Raw genomic sequence first — 17640 nt, 5'->3', positions numbered from 1 at the left:
TTCCAGACCTGATTCCCAACTGCTCCCCAGCCTAAGCAAAAACCACCAACATTCTGAGTCATGTGACCTGATTTTAAAATATTTTATTACATAACCTTTTCATGGCACCATCAGGAGTAACAGAAAACGTTATTCCCAGTTCCTACACCACATCCTGAAAAATATACATTTGTATTTATATATTTATATCAATACTCCACCCCATCCCATAATTCCACCACCTATTGTAGGTCTTTTGCTTAAAGCAGGAAACTATTCTCTTAGGTAAGAAAATATATATGGAAGCTAAATGAAATAACGGTTAGAGTAACTGGGGACAGTTGGTCGTGGGGACAGGGAGGAAGGGGTTAAGTCCAGCCTAGGCAGGATGCATCACCGGGGGTCCATCAAGGTGGAGGAGGACAGTGTATAAAAAGGCAGCGTCACACAGGTGGGCTCTGGGGTCCTTGGTCCATTAGGAAATGGCCTTTGCCTCAGGAAGGAAGGCTTCCCAGTACTTTGCCAGCTGCAAAGAAGTGGGGACAGTAAGCAAGTGCCCCCACCTAGTGGCAGAGCCTAAGCCAGCCTGGGAGGAATCAAGCACAGTACCCTGGCGCTCGCCAAGCGCCTCTGCCCCACAAAGGCAAGCTCTGAGCAGCTGCACAGGCCACACGACCCTCACACCTCCCTCTCGACAGGGAAGGCAGCAGTTCCTGGGCCCCAAGTGCAAGGCCAGTCTCTGAAGACAGTCTTGGCTCCACCCGAGAGGGAGCACCCCTGTGCTGGCCACAGCTTTGCCTGGCTCGGTTAGCTCCTCACAGTGGGGCCACTGTTTCACATACTGATGAGGCCTCAGTCTCAGGAAGGCCAGGTGGTACCATGGGGTGGCTCCTCGAAGGGTAAGCAGTTACAGGGAGATGGGGTTTGTCCTCAAAAACTAACTCACCTCAGAATGAGGGCAGCAGAGCCTGGCTCTCCTGCTTAGTAAAAGACCCTGTTGGATGCTCCATGTCAGAGCAACAGGGCCTATTTTCAATGATCGACTAGAGGAGGGCACAGCCCCTCAGAAGCAGGGCCTGCACGTCTTGTCGTAGAAGCCCCAAGGAGGCAGCTGGCCTTTGGAGCGGACAGTAGAGGACGAAGGTCACACACAACTTACATACCTGCTGCTGTGAGTAAAGGAGTGTCTCAAGGTACTTGATCACGTGGTTCTTGAAGTCCTTGGATTTCTCTTTCTAGGAGACAAGATTCTACACTGACCATCCAGTTTTCGCTTTCCCGTTCGATGGGACAGTGGTGTTTATTGCTGACCAAGGCCAAACACAGTCTCAGAAAGTAGAGGCAGCAGGTGGAATAGCTGTAATTTCCAGCCAAAGAGGGTCTGCCAAGGCCTTTCAAGGCTTTGTGGGAGGGCAGGAGATGGAGGAGAGTGGAGAAGAAAGGACTGGGGGCCGAGGTTATGTGGCAGCTGCAAGCTTTGTGTTTAATTGCTCTGGTCCAGCCACAAATGTAAGACTGCCACTGTGCCTAGGAACAAACACACGCTCCCCAAAGAAGGCCACGCCTGCTCACGAGAATTGCCAAGTCACTGGTACCTCTATCTCTTTACCCAATAGAGTTGGACAACACCAAGAGCATTCTAAAACATGCACTGCATGCTAAGTGAGAAGTAGGATCTTCTATCTCACCTCAAACCGCATCACTTCTTTTCGGACCACTGTTGAAATCCTCTCGAAGTCCCTTTCATATTGAGTCACCCGAGACTCCCACTGGGAAAAAAGAGGAAAGAAAGGATCACCTCATATTATGGCATCATTACTAAGCCTTCACATTTGGACATCAATTTTACATATGAGGCCTCAATTGATCATCATGTCTGTCTGTCCCTGTGGGTAAGATGAGGTGTCACAGAGGATTTCGCATGTAAGTCAGAGTCCAGCAGAAGGCGACTTTAGGGGCTGACTGGAAAAGAGATGCCTGTATTTCAGGCATTTGGGACCAAGTGTGGTCCTTCAAGAAGGCTCTGATACTCCAGCAGCCTCCAGTTTAGGTACTCACCAGCAGGGTTGGAAGGCCTGGAAAACTTAATTTAGTTCTCATGAGAAGGTGTATCTGAACCAGCTACGTAGGTTTTCAAAGACCCAGCCAGGACCCCTCCTGCCAAGATTCTTCTTCTTCTTCTTTTTTTTTTTTTTTTGAGACGGAGTCTCGCTCTGTCATCCAGGCTGGAGTGTAGTGGCATGATCTCGGCTCACTGCAACCTCTGCCTCTCGGGTTCAAGTGATTCTCGTGCCTCAGCCTCCTGAGTAGCTAGGACTACAGACGTGTGCCACCACACCTGGCTAATTTTTTTTGAGATAGAGTCTTGCTCTGTCGCCAGACTGGAGTGCAGTGGTGTGATCTCAGCTCACTGCAACCTCTGCCTCCCAGGTTCAAGCGATTCTCCTGCCTCAGCCTCCCGAGTATCTGGGACTATAGGCGGGTGCTACCACGCCCAGCTAATTTTTGTATTTTTTTTAGTAGAGACAGGTTTTTACTATGTTAGCCAAGATGGTCTCAATCTCTTGACCTCGTGATGCGCCCGCCTTGGCCTCCCAAAGTGCTGGGATTACAGGTGTGAGCCGCCACGCCCGGCCTCGGCTAATTTTTGTGTTTCTAGCAGAGACAGGGTTTCACCATGTTAGTCAGGCTAGTCTAGAACTCCTGACCTTGGCCGGGCACGGTGGCTCACACCTATAATTCCAGCACTTTGGGAGCCTGAGGCAGGTGGATCACGAGGTCAAGAGATCGAGACCATCTTGGCTACTAACACAGTGAAATCCTGTCTCTACTAAAAATACAAAAAATTAGCCAGGCAAGGTGGCGGGAGCCTGTAGTCCCAGCTACTTGGGAGGCTGAGGCAGGAGAATGGCATCAACCCAGGAGGCAGAGCTTGCAGTGAGCTGAGATCATGCCACTGTACTCCAGCCTGGGCGACAGAGCGAGACTCCATCTAAAAAAGAAAAAAAAAAAAAAAAGAAAAAAAAAGCCGGGCGTGGTGGCTCACGCCTGTAATCCCAGCACTTTGGAAGGCCGAGGCGGGCAGATCACGAGGTCAGGAGATTGAGACTATCCTGGCTAACATGGTGAAACCCCATCTCTACTAAAAATATAAAAAATTAGCCAGGCGTGGTGGCGGGCGCCTGTAATCCCAGCTACTAGGAAGGCTGAGGGAGGAGAATGGTGTGAACCCGGGAGGCGGAGCTTGCAGTGAGCCGAGATCACGCCACTGCACTCCAGCCTGGGCGACAGAGCAAGACTCCGTCTCAAAAAAAAAAAAAAAAAACTCTGACCTCAAGTGATCTGCCCACCTTGGCCTCCCAAAGTGCTAGGATTACAGGCGTGAGCCACCGTGCCGGGCCAGAGATTCTGATTTGACAAGTCTGGGTAGAGTAGGAAGAGAACAGAGGGACTAGGCCTCAGGAAGGCCTGGAGTCATTCTCAGAGGCTTCCTCAGCAGCCACGGCCCTTTAGACTCCATCAGCGCTCTTGCCCACTGTGGGGTTCCAAGCCTCTGGGTGGGATGGGACCTGGGTTCATTTGGAACTAGCAGAACACCCCTGGCTGGGCTGCCTCAGGGGACTCACCTCAAGGATCTCGTCCTTGGCCTGCTGCAGCTTATCAGGCTTGTTGGCCCACAGCAGCCGAGCCTCGGCCTCCCGCTTCTTCTGCAGTGTGGCTTGGGCATCCTGCCAGCGCTGCCATGTCTTCATGCGCTGGTCGAAGGCAGCCTGTGGGGTTGGGGTTGAGGAGGACCACAACCAGCTCTTCAAGAGCTCTGCTGGCTCTTCCTCGGGGCAGGCTCTCCCAGCAGCTGCGCCAGGGACAGACTGAGCAAGGGCAGGTTCTGCAGCCGCATGTTAGTGCCCAGCTGGGAAGTTTAATGTCTAGGAGCAAAGCTTGGGTAATACTTCTCTCCAAGCTTCCAGGAGGCCAGTGCCATGCTGCTTCATGCTACTCCCAGGGCTGGATGGCAGGGAGCCAGTAGGTGGCCTCATGCCAGTGACCAATACTATGGCTTACAAAAGTACCTCCCTCAGATCAGTCAGTTCATAAGGCTACATACTTTCCCTGAGTGCCTGCCATGTGCCAGGAGCTAAGAATACAGTGGATGAAACTCATGGTCCCATTTTCATGGAATTTGTCATCTAATGGAAAAGGCCAACATTACATTCGCAATTAAAATAGATACTTACAAGTATGCAGACTACCGGGAATGCAGCAGGGTACTATAACATGAAACCAGGGGCCTAGCTTAGCCTGGGAAAGATGTCAGGGAAGTCCACCCTAAGGACCCAACCTTTAAACTGACACCCAAATAATCTACAAGGTTAGCTTAACAAATCTTTAAATCAACACCTAAACCCACCATAGGGCCACACTGCTTTTTCCCAACCACACACTCACCTGCTCTAGGCTACCAAGGCCTCCAAGAAGCTCCCCAAAATCTATTTGCTAGTTTTCCTTGTTTCCAGTTTCTTGACCACAATCAACATTTCCAGGGAAGGAAGCTGCTGGCCTGACTAACCCACACCTGCCCGGACTTGCTTAATAGGCCACAAGCAGCAGCCTGGATCAACGATCTGTGCCTGGGGCCAGCCACCCAGCCAGGTTCCATCGGCTCCCTCGCTGTCCTGCAAAAGTTCCCTGAATATTTTCTTTTTTTTTAGATGGAGTTTCACGCTTGTCACCCAGGCTGCAATGCAATGGAGCGATCTCGGCTCACTGCAACCTCCACTTCTTGGGTTCAAGCGATTCTCCTGCCTCAGTCTCCTGAGTAGCTGGGACTACAGGCACCCACCACCATGCCCAGATAATTTTTGTATTTTTAGTAGAGATGGGGTTTCGCCACATTGGCCAGGCTGGTCTCAAACTCCTGACCTCAGGTGATCCACCTGCCTCAGCCTCCCAAAGTGCTAGGATTACAGGCATGAGCCACCGCGCCTGGCCTTCCCTGAATATTGTCTACGACTCCTTAGCATAGGTTTATGCCAAAACTTGAACCTTAGGGAATGCAATGCCACCAAATTCACCTGCCCCACTATTGTCACTGCTGTTCCCCTGCAGCATCTTAACACCTCAATGTCAAAAGATGAGGTAAAGGGTGACCTCATATCCGAGTTAGACTCAAGCCCAACCCACTGGCCTAACAGTGGTCCGGCTCCACGCTCAGAGAAGAGCAGAAAAGAAACCTTTGTTCTTCTCTCCAATCCCACCACCAGGCTCATAAGCATGAGGCAGGCAGATGGAGGGTCTCTGAGAAAAGACCATTCGCAGTTCTGTGCCGTGAGGCATCCTTCCCCAGCCCCAGCCCATGGAGCTCTAGGCAAGGCCCTCATCCCTGTGGTACAAGCTCACTGTGCCTGGGCGCCATATCCAAGAACTGTGCTCCCCAGAGATCCCAAACAACGCTCCTCATAGAAAGCTTCCCCCAGAGAGTGCCCTTCCTGCGGCTTGCTCTCCAGTCTAAGTAGCCTGACCAGTTCTAAGAATTACATAGCAGGTTATTTTTAAAACCTCTTATCACTCTGGAGTTAGCAGCAAACCAAATAGCAATGGGAGAGGAAAATGAGTAACCTCCCAGGCTCTATGAGGCAACTCCACCACGGAGGAAGCGACAGCCTGGGAGCAGCTCAGCTCCTGACACAACGCACAAGCTCCCTAATGGGAGATATGTTGGGGATGGGGACCGAGGGGTGGCACTGTTCTAACTCTGAGGCTCAACACATCCTGATCCCAAGCCAAATCAGGGACAGACTTAAGCCCTTAGAGTGTAGGCGCCAGGCTTCCTCTTGGTTCTTTCCTCTGTCTTAGGGAGGCCATGCGAGAGCTAATACCACTGTCACAATTCCTTAACCTAAACCCCTGGGAGTGCTCATGGGGAAACCACACTGCTAGATCACCAGGAGAGAGTGAGGTGCTTGATGAGGGGCAGGCTGGAATGTTATCAGTGGGGGTGGCACAGCACAGGAAGGCTCTGGTGATGAGCTCTCTCAGTCCCCTGGCCACACTCCTCCATGCAATGCCAAGCCAGTTCCATGTAGTTACCTGACTGCCCATACTGGAAGGACAAGTGGAAGCCACCAAAGCCACCAGTTACTGTTAAGGAGGCAAAGATCAAAGGACTGAGGAAGTCACTGCTCCAGGGGGCCAAGAGATCAGGTCTGTAAGTTCCTGCAAGAAAGGACCACAGGCCGGGTGCGGTGGCTCACGCCTGTAATCCCAGCACTTTGGGAGGCCAGGGTGGGCGGATCACGAGGTCAGGAGATCGAGACCATCCTGGCTAACACCATGAAACACCATATCTACTAAAAATACAAAAAATTAGCCAGGCGTGGTGGCGGGCGCCTGTAGTCCCAGCTACTTGGGAGGCTGAGGCAGGAGAATGGTGTGAACCCGGGAGGCGGAGCTTGCAGTGAGCTGAGATTGCGCCACTGCACTCCAGCCTGGGAGACACAGCGAGACTCCATCTCAAAAAAAAAAAAAAAGAAAAGAAAAGAAAGGACCACAGAGGACACCGTCCAGCCTCAACAATGAAGGGCAACCTATTTGGAGATTCAAGAGTGATCTTTTCTCCAAATGCCATCTAGGAATCTTGGTTGTGGGGCTCAAAATGAGTCAGTGATAACTAGCTAAGAGGTGAACAGATTGCTTGGTTTATAGGATACCTTTCCTCTTAAAAGTAGAAAAAGTGACACCTATTTACAAGCTATAATGGGATGAAACTGTCTTGGGAAGAGGACCAGCAAAAGAAAAACAAATCAAATCAAGGGAAGGAGGAGAAAAGGAAACAGAAGCTTACCCGGACTATGGCCAGGAGGCGAATGTAGTCACTCAGGAGCTCAGCAAGGAGGAAGAAGTCATTGTTGGCCTGTTCCTGGTGGAGCTGCTCAATTTTTTCTTCCACCTCAGCCAGCTGGGAGAGTGCCCGTGACAATGCCGTATTGTCCTCAGAGCTCCCAAGCATGGCTAGACTCTTTGCAAACTGGGCTGTGTTCAGCGCTAGCTCTGGAAGGAGGAAAAGACAGCAGAGGCCTCTCTGATCTCACAAGGAAAAGGGACAAATCAGCTGACAAATCACCTTTTCTCACAAGGAAAAGGGACAAATCACCGCATGGCATGTCTTAGCAATGCCGCCCACTGCCTATCTGGGAAACGAGGGTTCCGCAACCCAGTCACTTACACCACGGTTAACTGTATTCAGAGAGTAAAGAGAATGTGGCCTGGTCACAGAAGCAGGAGGGAGAGGCACCAGCTTGTCCAGAGTTTCACTGGGTTAGGCCTACCTGAAGGAAGCAGCTCCAATATCCCTGAAGAACCAAAGCCCACTTATTAAATAACAAACAGGCCAAATAAACTATTCTTATATTTTTGTTAAAGCTCATGAGTGGTAGTCTCTCTGTACAAGAGAGAAGAGTGAATATATGTGCACACCATATAGTCTTGAATGTTCTAGAGTAGGGCAAAATCTTTGTAAAGGAGCGCAGTGGCACGATGTCAGCTCACTGCAACCTCCGCCTCCCAGGTTCAAGCAATTCTCTGCCTTGGCCTCCCAAGTAGATAGGATTACAGATGCCTACCACCACACCTGGCTAAGTTTTTGTATTTTTAGTAGAGACAGGGTTTCACCATCTTGACCAGGCTGGTCTTGAACTCCTGACCTCGTGATCCACCCGCCTTGGCCTCCCAAAGTGCTGGGATTACAGGTGTGAGCCACCGTGCCCAGCTGATAATTTTTTTAGGGTTTGCAGGCTACACATAGTCTGCTAGAGATTCTTTTCTCCTCCCATTCATTCCTTTAAAAAAGTAAAAACCTAAATTTGTAGCTCATGGCAATAGGAACAAGGGTCAGATTTGGCCCATGGGCCAGATTATAGTTTGCCAACCCTTACTTACACTGGCCTTATGCTGTGGATCTTCTATCTGTTTAGATTTCTAATTTTCAGCATGTTTAAGGCAGAGAGGGAAAAGATTCAAACTGGGAAAATTTCACTAGCTTGTAAGCAAATTTCACTAGAGACGCAGAAGGATTAGGAGACAAGTGGTTTCCTTGCATTTACGCATTGCTGGTTTGACCACGTAGCTAAAGCATGTATGACATCATTTTGGATATAAGCCATCAACTCAAAATCAACAGAAGCCGGCATCCCAGGTCATGCTGTATCTGGGACAGCTTCCCTGCACCCCTCCCAGGTAGAAAGTACAAATGCCCACAGTGGTTGAACCATGTTTTCTGCCAGGAGATGCAGGGCATCCCTTTTTTTTATCAGAACATCAAGGACCTGGTGGGCTGAGAATTTCAACTTGGATGGCTGAGAGGACTGGAACAGCATGCCCTCCCATCTCCAGTTCACTAGAGACAACAATTTCCCCTAGCTCCAAGTGCATTTCAGAGCTTGTTACCTTTCCTATGGTTGACTAGAGTTTCTACAACAGCATGCAGTTTCCGTAAGCGCTGCTCCTCACACTCTACCTCCTGGAGCTTCTCTTCAAACCACTGAAACACAAAAGCCCAGAGCTTTAATGAGATTACTTCTATAGGTGCAGTGCAGTCTTTCTTTAGCAGTTGTTTTTCAAAAAGGGACTAAATTATAAAAAACTTTCTAATCTCAGAAATCTCAGGACTCCCTAGGGGTTCTGACCCATAAGCCTGAGGTGTAGGTGAAGGTAAGAGGCACAAGGCTACTCACAATATCTGATTCATTCATCTTGATGGTCATTTTGCTGACAGCATCTGTGGCTTTGTTGAACATCTTGAGGAGACCAGCACCACTCAATGTCTGGGTACCCACGGCACGTGGCAGCTACAAGACCAAGGAGGCAGGGATGGCAAGTTATCTGCTGCCCCTATTTTAGGTTCAGAAGAATTAGTATCCATCAGATGGCAAGCCCAAAACTTGCCAGACAAATTATGTGAACTGTAAATTGTTTTTTCAAAGGCAGTCTGAGGAATCCACAACACGTCCGTAAAGAAAAATCAAAGAACCACATTAAAAAGAATCAGCCAATATTTTCAGCTTTTGATATTTTATACAGAAAAAAAGTAGACTGGGGTGTTACGCAGTCAGGTGACCTCAAATTGAGATTGTCTGCCTACCCAGGCATGAACTGCCTCAGTATCAAGCATACTCTTGTTAAAAGTCAAAAGTTCCCGCTCTTTCCCTAAGCAGCCTGAGGTAATCTGTGAAAATGGTTCGCTATTCACTTGACCCAGAGAACCCCACGAAATCATGCAAATCAAGAGGTTCCAATCTTCGTGTTCACTTTAAGAACATTCGTGAAACTGCCCAGGCCATCAAGGGTATGCATATTCGAAAAGCCACGAAGTATCTGAAAGATGTCACTTTACAGAAACAGTGCATACCATTCCGACGTTACAATGGTGGAGTTGGCAGGTGTGCCCAGGCCAAGCAGTGGGGCTGGACACAAGGTCGGTGGCCCAAAAAGAGTGCTGAATTTTTGCTGCACATGCTTAAAAATGCAGAGAGTAATGCTGAACTTAAGGGTTTAGATGTAGATTCTCTGGTCATCGAGCATATCCAAGTGAACAAAGCACCTAAGATGCGCCGACGAACCTACAGAGCTCATGGTCGCATTAACCCATACATGAGCTCTCCCTGCCACATTGAGATGATCCTTACTGAAAAGGAACAGATTGTTCCTAAACCAGAAGAGGAAGTTGCCCAGAAGAAAAAGATATTCCAGAAGAAACTGAAGAAACAAAAACTTATGGCACGGGAGTAAATTCAGCATTAAAATAAATGTAATTAAAAGGAAAAAAAAAAAAAGTCAAAAGTTCCCTTGGATTAGCATACTTTGTACACAACTGGACTTAAAAGTCTTAAGACACTGAACTCTTGCTGTGCTCGAATTTTCTTCAGTGAACAAATATCCAAGGACAAGAGAATTATTGATTCAGATCAAGGCTACTTTCAGGGATGACCTAGTAGCCAAGCATGCCAAATATTTAGAAACAATCTGATTGCTGTTCAGTCTCCCCAGTACTCTCCTAGGGCATGGAAAGGATGCTGAAAAATCTATAGCATATAGAGCATACTATGCTAAAAAGTCAGATTTTAGTGTTCAGGACTCTATGGCAGTAGCTCTTTTTTTTGAGATGGAGTCTTGCTCTTGTCGCCCAGGCTGGAGTGCAGTGGCACAATCTCAGCTCACTGCAACCTCTGCCTCCACGGTTCAAGTGATTCTCCTGCCTCAGCCTCCCAAGTAGCTGGGATTATAGGTACCCGTCACCACGCCCAGCTAATTTTTGTATTTTTAGTAGAGATGGGGTTTTGCCATGTTGGCCAGGCTGGTCTCACACTCCTGGCTTCAGGTGAACCTCCTGTCTCAGCCTCCCAAAGTGCTGGGATTACAGGCGTGAGCCACCGTGCTCGGCCTGGCAGTAGTTCTGAACTTGGGGCCACTTTGCTTCCTAGGGGACATTTGGCAATGTCTGGAAATGATTGTGGTTGTTATAACTGGGGAGGGGGTGCTACCTGGATCTAGTGGGTAGGTACCAGGCATGCTGCTAAAACCCCCTGCAATGCACAGGACAATCCCTATGACAAAGAACTATCTTACCCAAAGGGTCCACAGTGCTGCTACAGACATACCCTGCTTAGGGGTATGGAGTAAAGATGAGAGGGTGAAAAGGAAGAAGGGATTTAAGAATATTCACAAGAGAAGACTAAAAGATCTGAAGCATTTGACAGGGAATTTTTAATTAAAACATTTCATTTCAGAGAAAAAAACTCCTCATTTATTATCATTTTCTTCACTGGAATAACACATACTATATACAAATGAAAGAAAAATTTAAAAATAAAAATTAAAGCAAAATGATAGCCCTATGCAGTCACTTCCTTCCTTCTAGTTTGCTTTCCTATGAGATAAAACATTTCACTCAAGTGTTTCTTTTGATCCTTAATGACTCACATGTTTCTACAGCTGTATTTACATGCTATTTCATGTTTCACATTTTATAATTCTTTTAACATACACGTCCATGTACTAACATTTCTGTATACTTTGTTTATGATGATAATCAAATATTTGGTTATATTGATATATTTTACTTAATTCTTCCACTGTTAGCAATTGAGCTGTTTTCAATTTTTGACAATCATGACTAGCCTACACATGGCCTGTAAAAGAGACTGTCTACTTCAATCAACACTTTTCCTACATAGCAGTTCTGTGGTTTGTGGTAACTGGTTTTTAACCAATGCCCCGCCTGGCATAAAATATGCATTCAATCTGAGCCAAGAAGCAACCTACAACATGCCAAGGACCTGCCAAATAGATCACTGTGTTGATCCAGTAAATAATACTAGGCTGCCATTTGACCCCTACGACCAACTACTTTTGACTTCAGGCAGAGCTTCTTTTATTTCAAAGGCTGAAAAATACTTGTCACTCTCAGGGGTTCACCCAAAACTAGGATACAGTCTGGTACTAGTCATGTTAAGTGCTCACATATTTTTGGAATGAACTAGTTTCATTTCACTAGGAGCAGACATAAATTATGAAATTCAGTTTGCACTGAATACTAACCTCTTCTTTCTCCAAGAACTCTCTGACGTCAGGGTCCTGTAACATGGTAGGATGATTCACAATCCTCTGAAGGTACCTACAAGGTAAGCAGTTACCATCTGGTTAGTTGAGCTGGCCTCAGAAGGCTCTGGGCGTCACACGGCGCTGGCAGTGATACCACGTCTTCTGTTACTTAAAGTACCCTGAGATAAGGTACTTAAGTAGGACTCTCCTTGTAAGCATATTCAAGTTCACATTCCTGACATTTCCAAAAAGGGAGAGAAAAATAACTGGTCAGAAAGAAACCTCAGAGCCATTCATATTTGATTGTCTAAGAACATGACTGCCTGCTCACTCGGGATGGGAAAAAAACAGAAGATGGCCTATTCCCAAGGCGGGAAAATAGGCAACTCAGGAAAAGTTGAGAGATAATATGGAGGTGAGGAACTTCAATTCATTCACATTTCATCTCTAACTCAAAGGACTGTCTCATCATTTAGACTCACTTTTCAGCTTCTCATTTGTCCTCACGTTATTCAGGAAAATGGCTGTATGGAACTTACCTTTCTAAAGCAGCCCTCCGTTTTTCAAGAAATTCTGCAGAAGAAGAATCTTCCTTCCCAACTTTCACTTTTGTCATCCCTAGAATGGAATTTAAAAAGCAAAATAACCATAAATCATCATGAAGAGGACACATCTTTCTTTTTTTTAAAGTGTCAGCAGGAGGAAAGGCAACGCATACAACTTAAGCCACTTCTATGTCATGTGCAGGGATGAACAAAAGGTTCTTTACTTGAGAGCCATTTTTGAAAACTAGTCTCTAAGTGCTGAAGGTTCTAAACTCTAGGACTTGCAGATAATACATTTTCTTAAAAAGGCGGCCATGGAACCCTGAGTACAAACATCAACTGATGTTAATGAAGAGGCTCCTGGCCTCTTACGGGCGCAGTGGTGCACACCTGTAATCCCAGCACTTTGGGAGGCCAAGGCAGGCGGATCATGAGGTCGAGAGATCAAGACCAGCCTGGCCAACATGGTGAAACCCCATCTCTACTAAAAATACAAAACTTAGCTGGGCATGGTGGTGGGCGCCTGTAGTCCCAGCTATGCGGGAGGCTGAGGCAGGAGAATCACTTGAACGTGGGAGGCAGAGCTTGCAGTGAGCTGGGATCACGCCACTGTACTCCAGCCTGGTGACAGAGCAAGACTTCACCTCAAAAACAAACACCAAAAAACAAAAAAAATACAAAAAAAATGAAGAGGTTCCTTCCTCTGACCCCTAATCCAGTGTAGTCTATTTCAATTTGGAGGGAACCGCAATCATTTAAGACTCCTGAAGACCAACAGAAAACAAACGAACATAACAACTCTGGAGGCTAAACCCAGAGCTCCTACTGCACCCAAGAAGAGAACATGCCAAAATACTCTATTTTTCTCTAGACCTCCAGGGCCGGAAAACACTGGAAATGTCTCTTTTCTCACCACAAGACTGTTAATAGAAGTAGTCTAATATACTAAACAGTAAGTGAATTTTGGAGAGAATGCAAAGGAAAACAATCCGAGTGGAATGAAAGACCACAGGCTTACTTACCTATGAGGCTCTTCTCCGGTGGAGGCGGGACAATGAAGCCATTCTGAGAGTGCTTCTCAGAAAGCTTCTCATAAAGACCCAGAAAGTCACTAAATCTTCTTTTTACTGCAAACTGTTTGCTTCTGAACAATGGTAAGCTCGTCTTGGGGATGGGGAAAAACACAAGGCAATTTCATTCCAAACAGGAGAAGGTATCTTGAAAGCCATCCAATTGACATTAAAGAAACCCATTTCCCAGATCCCTGCCCTTCAGTCACCTGGTAAATAACTTTCTCCAAGGCAGAGAGTCTTTAAACTTTTTAAAACCATAGTTCCCCCTTTGGCAGTCTGGGAGCCTAAGGAGCTCTTCTCAGAATAATGATTTTAAATGCAAAAAATATATAGGATTATAAAGGCAATCAATTAAATTCAAATACATCTGAAGCCATGGTGACCTTTGAGGAAATAAAAATTGAAATATAGTTTCATTCCCAGGTTAAGAACTCTTGTTCTAAAGAAAGAAATGTTCAGTTCTAGTTTAAAGCTAGAATTCTACAGTAACCCATTCATCTTTTATTGGCTTTTTTTTTTTTTTTTTTTAAATACAGGATCTCACTTTGTGGCCCAGGCTGGAGTGCAATGGTGCGATCACAGCTTACTGCAGCCTCAAACTCCCGGGCTTAAGCGATCCTCCTGCCTCAGCCTCCCAAGTAGCTAGGAATACAGGCACACGTTACCTTGCCCGGCTAGAGTGCAGTGGCACAATCTCGGCTCACTGCAACCTCCGCCTCCCAGGTTCAAGCAATTCTCTTGTCTCAGCCACCCAAGTGGCTGAGATTACAGGCTCCTGCCACCAAGCCTGGCTAATTTTTCTAGTTTTCTAGTAGAGATGGGTTTTCACCATGTTGGCCAGGCTGGTCTTGAACTCCTGACCTCAGGTGATCCACCTGCCTCAGCCTCCCAAAGTGCTGGGATTACAGGTGTGAGCCACTGCGCCAGGCCTCATTGACTTATTTAAGCGTATTAGCTGCTGGAATTATAGCAGCCAAACTAAAGACAGACAAAAAGTGCTTCTAAGAAGGGGAAGCAGGTGAGGAGCAGGGTGGGAATTGGATGAAATGTCTAAGCTGTAGACAGTAACCTTTAAAGTATCATAATCTAGAGTTCACAGGACACAGGCCAACAAGTAGTAGAGAGACAATATAAAGCAGATTTCTACCAAAAAAGGTTAGGCCTACATCACGATGAGAGTTCACTTTATACTCACCAGATAGGCAAAATTTAAGGAGGTTGGCCTCACCAATTGCTGGCAAGGAAGTGAATCAATGGGAACTTTTATATACTGCTGATGGGGTATAAATTGGTACAAAGACTTTAAAAAACAGTTTGTATTCCTTGTGTCCAATATTTGCAGTACCTATGACCCACGGGAATTACTCCTGGTTACATACTCTAGAGAAACCCTTCCACATGTGCACTAGAGACATGCAAGAAAGTTCCCAGTTACAAAAACCAGAAACATGTTGACAGGAGAAAATGTTCACAACAGTAAAACACAAATATTTTGTGGTATATGAACTAACTACAGCTATGACCATCAAGGATGGGTGAAAGAAACAATACTAAATAAAGCAAGCACAATTATCAGCATGATATTTTTTATGAAACTCAAAACAAAGCAAAACAGTCATATATATATATGTGTGTGTGTAAAGATTTCTTATAAAAGAAATGAGAGACAACTCAGGAGAAAGGGCGCCTCTAAGGTGTGAGGCAGGGGATATGATGGAAAAACACGTAAGTGGATTCAGTGGTACTCAAGACTAGTGGTAAGTTTAGAGCTTCATTCATTATGCTTCATAACTTGTATACCACATTGTGTACATTTTCTATGCATTAATATTATATACGAAAGAAGACCCGACCAGAGAGGCAAAAGGTTAAGTATTACAAGAAGCTCTCTGAAACCTCAAAAGCATTGAAGATTTTAAAAGATAGTTTAAGGCAATCTGTGAATCTAGCTCCACACCACATGGTTCTCTAAAAGAGCTGTATCAGATATACCACACGACTTCACAGAATCACACCGAAATGTTAGCTTTCTAGAAGAGTATTAAAAAGACTCAGTCTGGAGTACCCAGATGAGATCTCCAAGGGGATGCAGGCTTGCTCCATCTTGAGTACACTATGAAGATGTTGGCAAAGAAACAAAGGAGATACCCAGAAATAATCTGAACGATGACGTTGGTACAAGCACCCAAGTCTATGAAGATGGTCTTCAGCAGGGCCACCTGGGCTCACCTGTGTTGTAACTTTGTAGGCTACATATGCATTCATACCGTCCCCTGTGGGAGAACAAGAAAGCAGGAGAAGATTATCTTAGAAACCAAAGCAGTGCCAATCCAACTAACATTTAACCAGGAATCATAAGCCATAGGAACCCTGGATAAGAAGGGACACTTGTTTCATCTCCAAGCTTTATATGCAATCTTAGAATCCAGTTCCTACTTTGCCTCAGGGCCTCTGTGGCACATAGCAAGCCCCCATGGATGCTGGCTGGGTCCCAGTTTGAGTTACACAAGAGAGTCAGCCCTCTGTTTCAAAGCCAGGCTCCATTTATACCCTCCACAAAGCAGCACTGGATACTGACAATCCATCAGTTGTTACCATGCCAATATTTGGTCTGGTTACACACATCTGTCCGAAACCAAACAATTCTCTTGCTGTATAAAGCAGGAGGAGAAGGAAGCAACTGATGTAAAAGGAAACAAGTAGTTCTACCCTAGGGTAGCTCTGGGCTTGATTTGCTCTTTCAGAAATATCGTCACAACCCCCTCCACTGGTGCTGGGGGGGACACTGACCTCTCTGATCTAGCATGTTCACCAAGAGCAAAGGGTCTGGCAGGAAGACACTTTGGCTGCCTAATGTCACACATATCTCCCTTTCCTGGAGCAATTATTTTTATGAAAAAGCCTTTGACTGTTAAATAATTTGGGATTCAAGCTATTGTTTTGCTCTGTGGTGATGTCCTGACCTAGACCACTTAAGGAGATAAAGATGCCATTGATACCCTGAGCACTGAAAAGACATATTCTAGAATCCAAACAGACACAGCTCCAGTGCTGGACTACGGTGTTTGGGGTTGGTTTTGTCCCCTGCCTCCCCCACCCTTGATTCCTTCCCACATCAAACAGGAAAACCTAGGTCAACAGTTACCAGCTGCTTAGGCCCCTGAACTGGTTCTGGGGGGATGGGTGAGGGGCCAAGGGAAGGAAAAGTAGGCAGTACTGGATCAGCAGGGTCACACATTACAACTTGGTTTCAGTAAGATGGCTGGAAATGCCTGCTTTTTGCAAAATGTACCAAGAATTTGAAGATTACACAGGAACAGAGGGCTTGTCTGCTGTACTTCCCCAGCCCCTACCAAAAGGGTGTATATAAAACAGAACCCATAAGCTAAACTTTAAAAATTACTTTATACTGATTACCAACTTTAGTTCTCTTCTAAACCACCTTACTAACATTACCCAATACTACTAAGGATGTTTACTACTGATAAAAGAAAAAAAAAAAAAAAGAAATTTAAGTTTACTTTATAGAAGTAATATCAAAATTTCATTCACAGCAGAATAGTTATGGTCAAATGTCCAAGAATCCCATAATTTAGTGCCTGCAATTAAGAAAGTCTAAATGCAGGCCGGGCGCGGTGGCTCAAGCCTGTAATCCCAGCACTTTGGGAGGCCGAGACGGGCGGATCACGAGGTCAGCAGATCGAGACCATCCTGGCTAACCCAGTGAAACCCCGTCTCTACTAAAAAATACAAAAAACTAGCCGGGTGAGGTGGCGGGCGCCTGTAGTCCCAGCTACTCAGGAGGCTGAGGCAGGAGAATGGCGTAAACCCGGGAGGCGGAGCTTGCAGTGAGCCGAGATCCAGCCACTGCACTCCAGCCTGGGCAACAGAGCGAGACTCCGTCTCAAAAAAAAAAAAAAAAAAAAAAGAAAGAAAGTCTAAATGCAAACACAGAGAAAAAAGAAAAGCAGGATCTTCAGATATTTTGTTTCTCAGCTGCTTTTACTTAGGCAATGAACATGAAAAGAGACATACTGCATGTACGTAGAGAGCACACAGATCTGCAAATGAGCTAGTAATACAAGGTTTTAAATTTACGTAAATTTCCAGAATAATTTCAGAGTTGAAGATAACACATGCAAATTACCAAGGCTCTAAAAAGCATATCCTGGTAAAAGTTAAATTCTAGATTATTTAGATGTGTGCAGGAACAAGAAGCACATGTTGAATAAACAGCCCACACAAACAGAATGTGTTGTTACAAAGATCAGGCCTTGAATATGAAAATATTTTAATTAGCTGGTTTCTTGGCATCAACATGACTAAGAATCTAGACTATAGTGCAAGGAGATGAAAACTTATCACCAAGAGTGATTTGTGTTTAAATACATCTGATCCATGGACTGTTTAATTTCCTCTCTGTAATGGGATAAATTGTGTCCCCTTCA

The 17640-nt window shown here is 45.9% G+C and overlaps 2 protein-coding genes across 3 annotated transcripts in view; one reads left to right on the top strand and one right to left on the bottom strand.

Moving 5' to 3' along the window:
• Window positions 1-66: 66 nt before the first annotated feature.
• The window catches only part of SNX1 (sorting nexin 1), a 631233-nt gene continuing 613659 nt past the window's right edge, over window positions 67-17640 (bottom strand). For both annotated transcript variants that reach the window (XM_050795958.1, XM_050795959.1), the window contains 11 exons: window positions 15422-15465; window positions 13142-13283; window positions 12114-12192; window positions 11572-11647; window positions 8709-8822; window positions 8422-8515; window positions 6821-7026; window positions 3606-3749; window positions 1668-1748; window positions 1143-1214; window positions 67-505 (listed from right to left, as the gene is read on the bottom strand). In XM_050795958.1, the coding sequence (XP_050651915.1) occupies window positions 455-505; window positions 1143-1214; window positions 1668-1748; window positions 3606-3749; window positions 6821-7026; window positions 8422-8515; window positions 8709-8822; window positions 11572-11647; window positions 12114-12192; window positions 13142-13283; window positions 15422-15465 (1103 nt within the window). In that variant the 3' untranslated portion in view covers window positions 67-454. The remainder of the gene's footprint in view (window positions 506-1142; window positions 1215-1667; window positions 1749-3605; window positions 3750-6820; window positions 7027-8421; window positions 8516-8708; window positions 8823-11571; window positions 11648-12113; window positions 12193-13141; window positions 13284-15421; window positions 15466-17640) is intronic.
• LOC126958002 (60S ribosomal protein L17-like) lies at window positions 9177-9806 on the top strand. The gene has a single exon (XM_050796047.1). The coding sequence runs from the start codon at window positions 9208-9210 to the stop codon at window positions 9760-9762; it is 555 nt and encodes a 184-aa protein (XP_050652004.1). The 5' UTR covers window positions 9177-9207; the 3' UTR covers window positions 9763-9806.

The sequence above is a fragment of the Macaca thibetana genome, chromosome 7 (assembly GCF_024542745.1).
Source record: "Macaca thibetana thibetana isolate TM-01 chromosome 7, ASM2454274v1, whole genome shotgun sequence".
NCBI classification, from domain to species: Eukaryota; Metazoa; Chordata; class Mammalia; order Primates; family Cercopithecidae; genus Macaca; species Macaca thibetana.
Note: the sequence above shows the minus strand (reverse complement) of the source record. Positions and strands in the feature narration are given on the sequence as shown.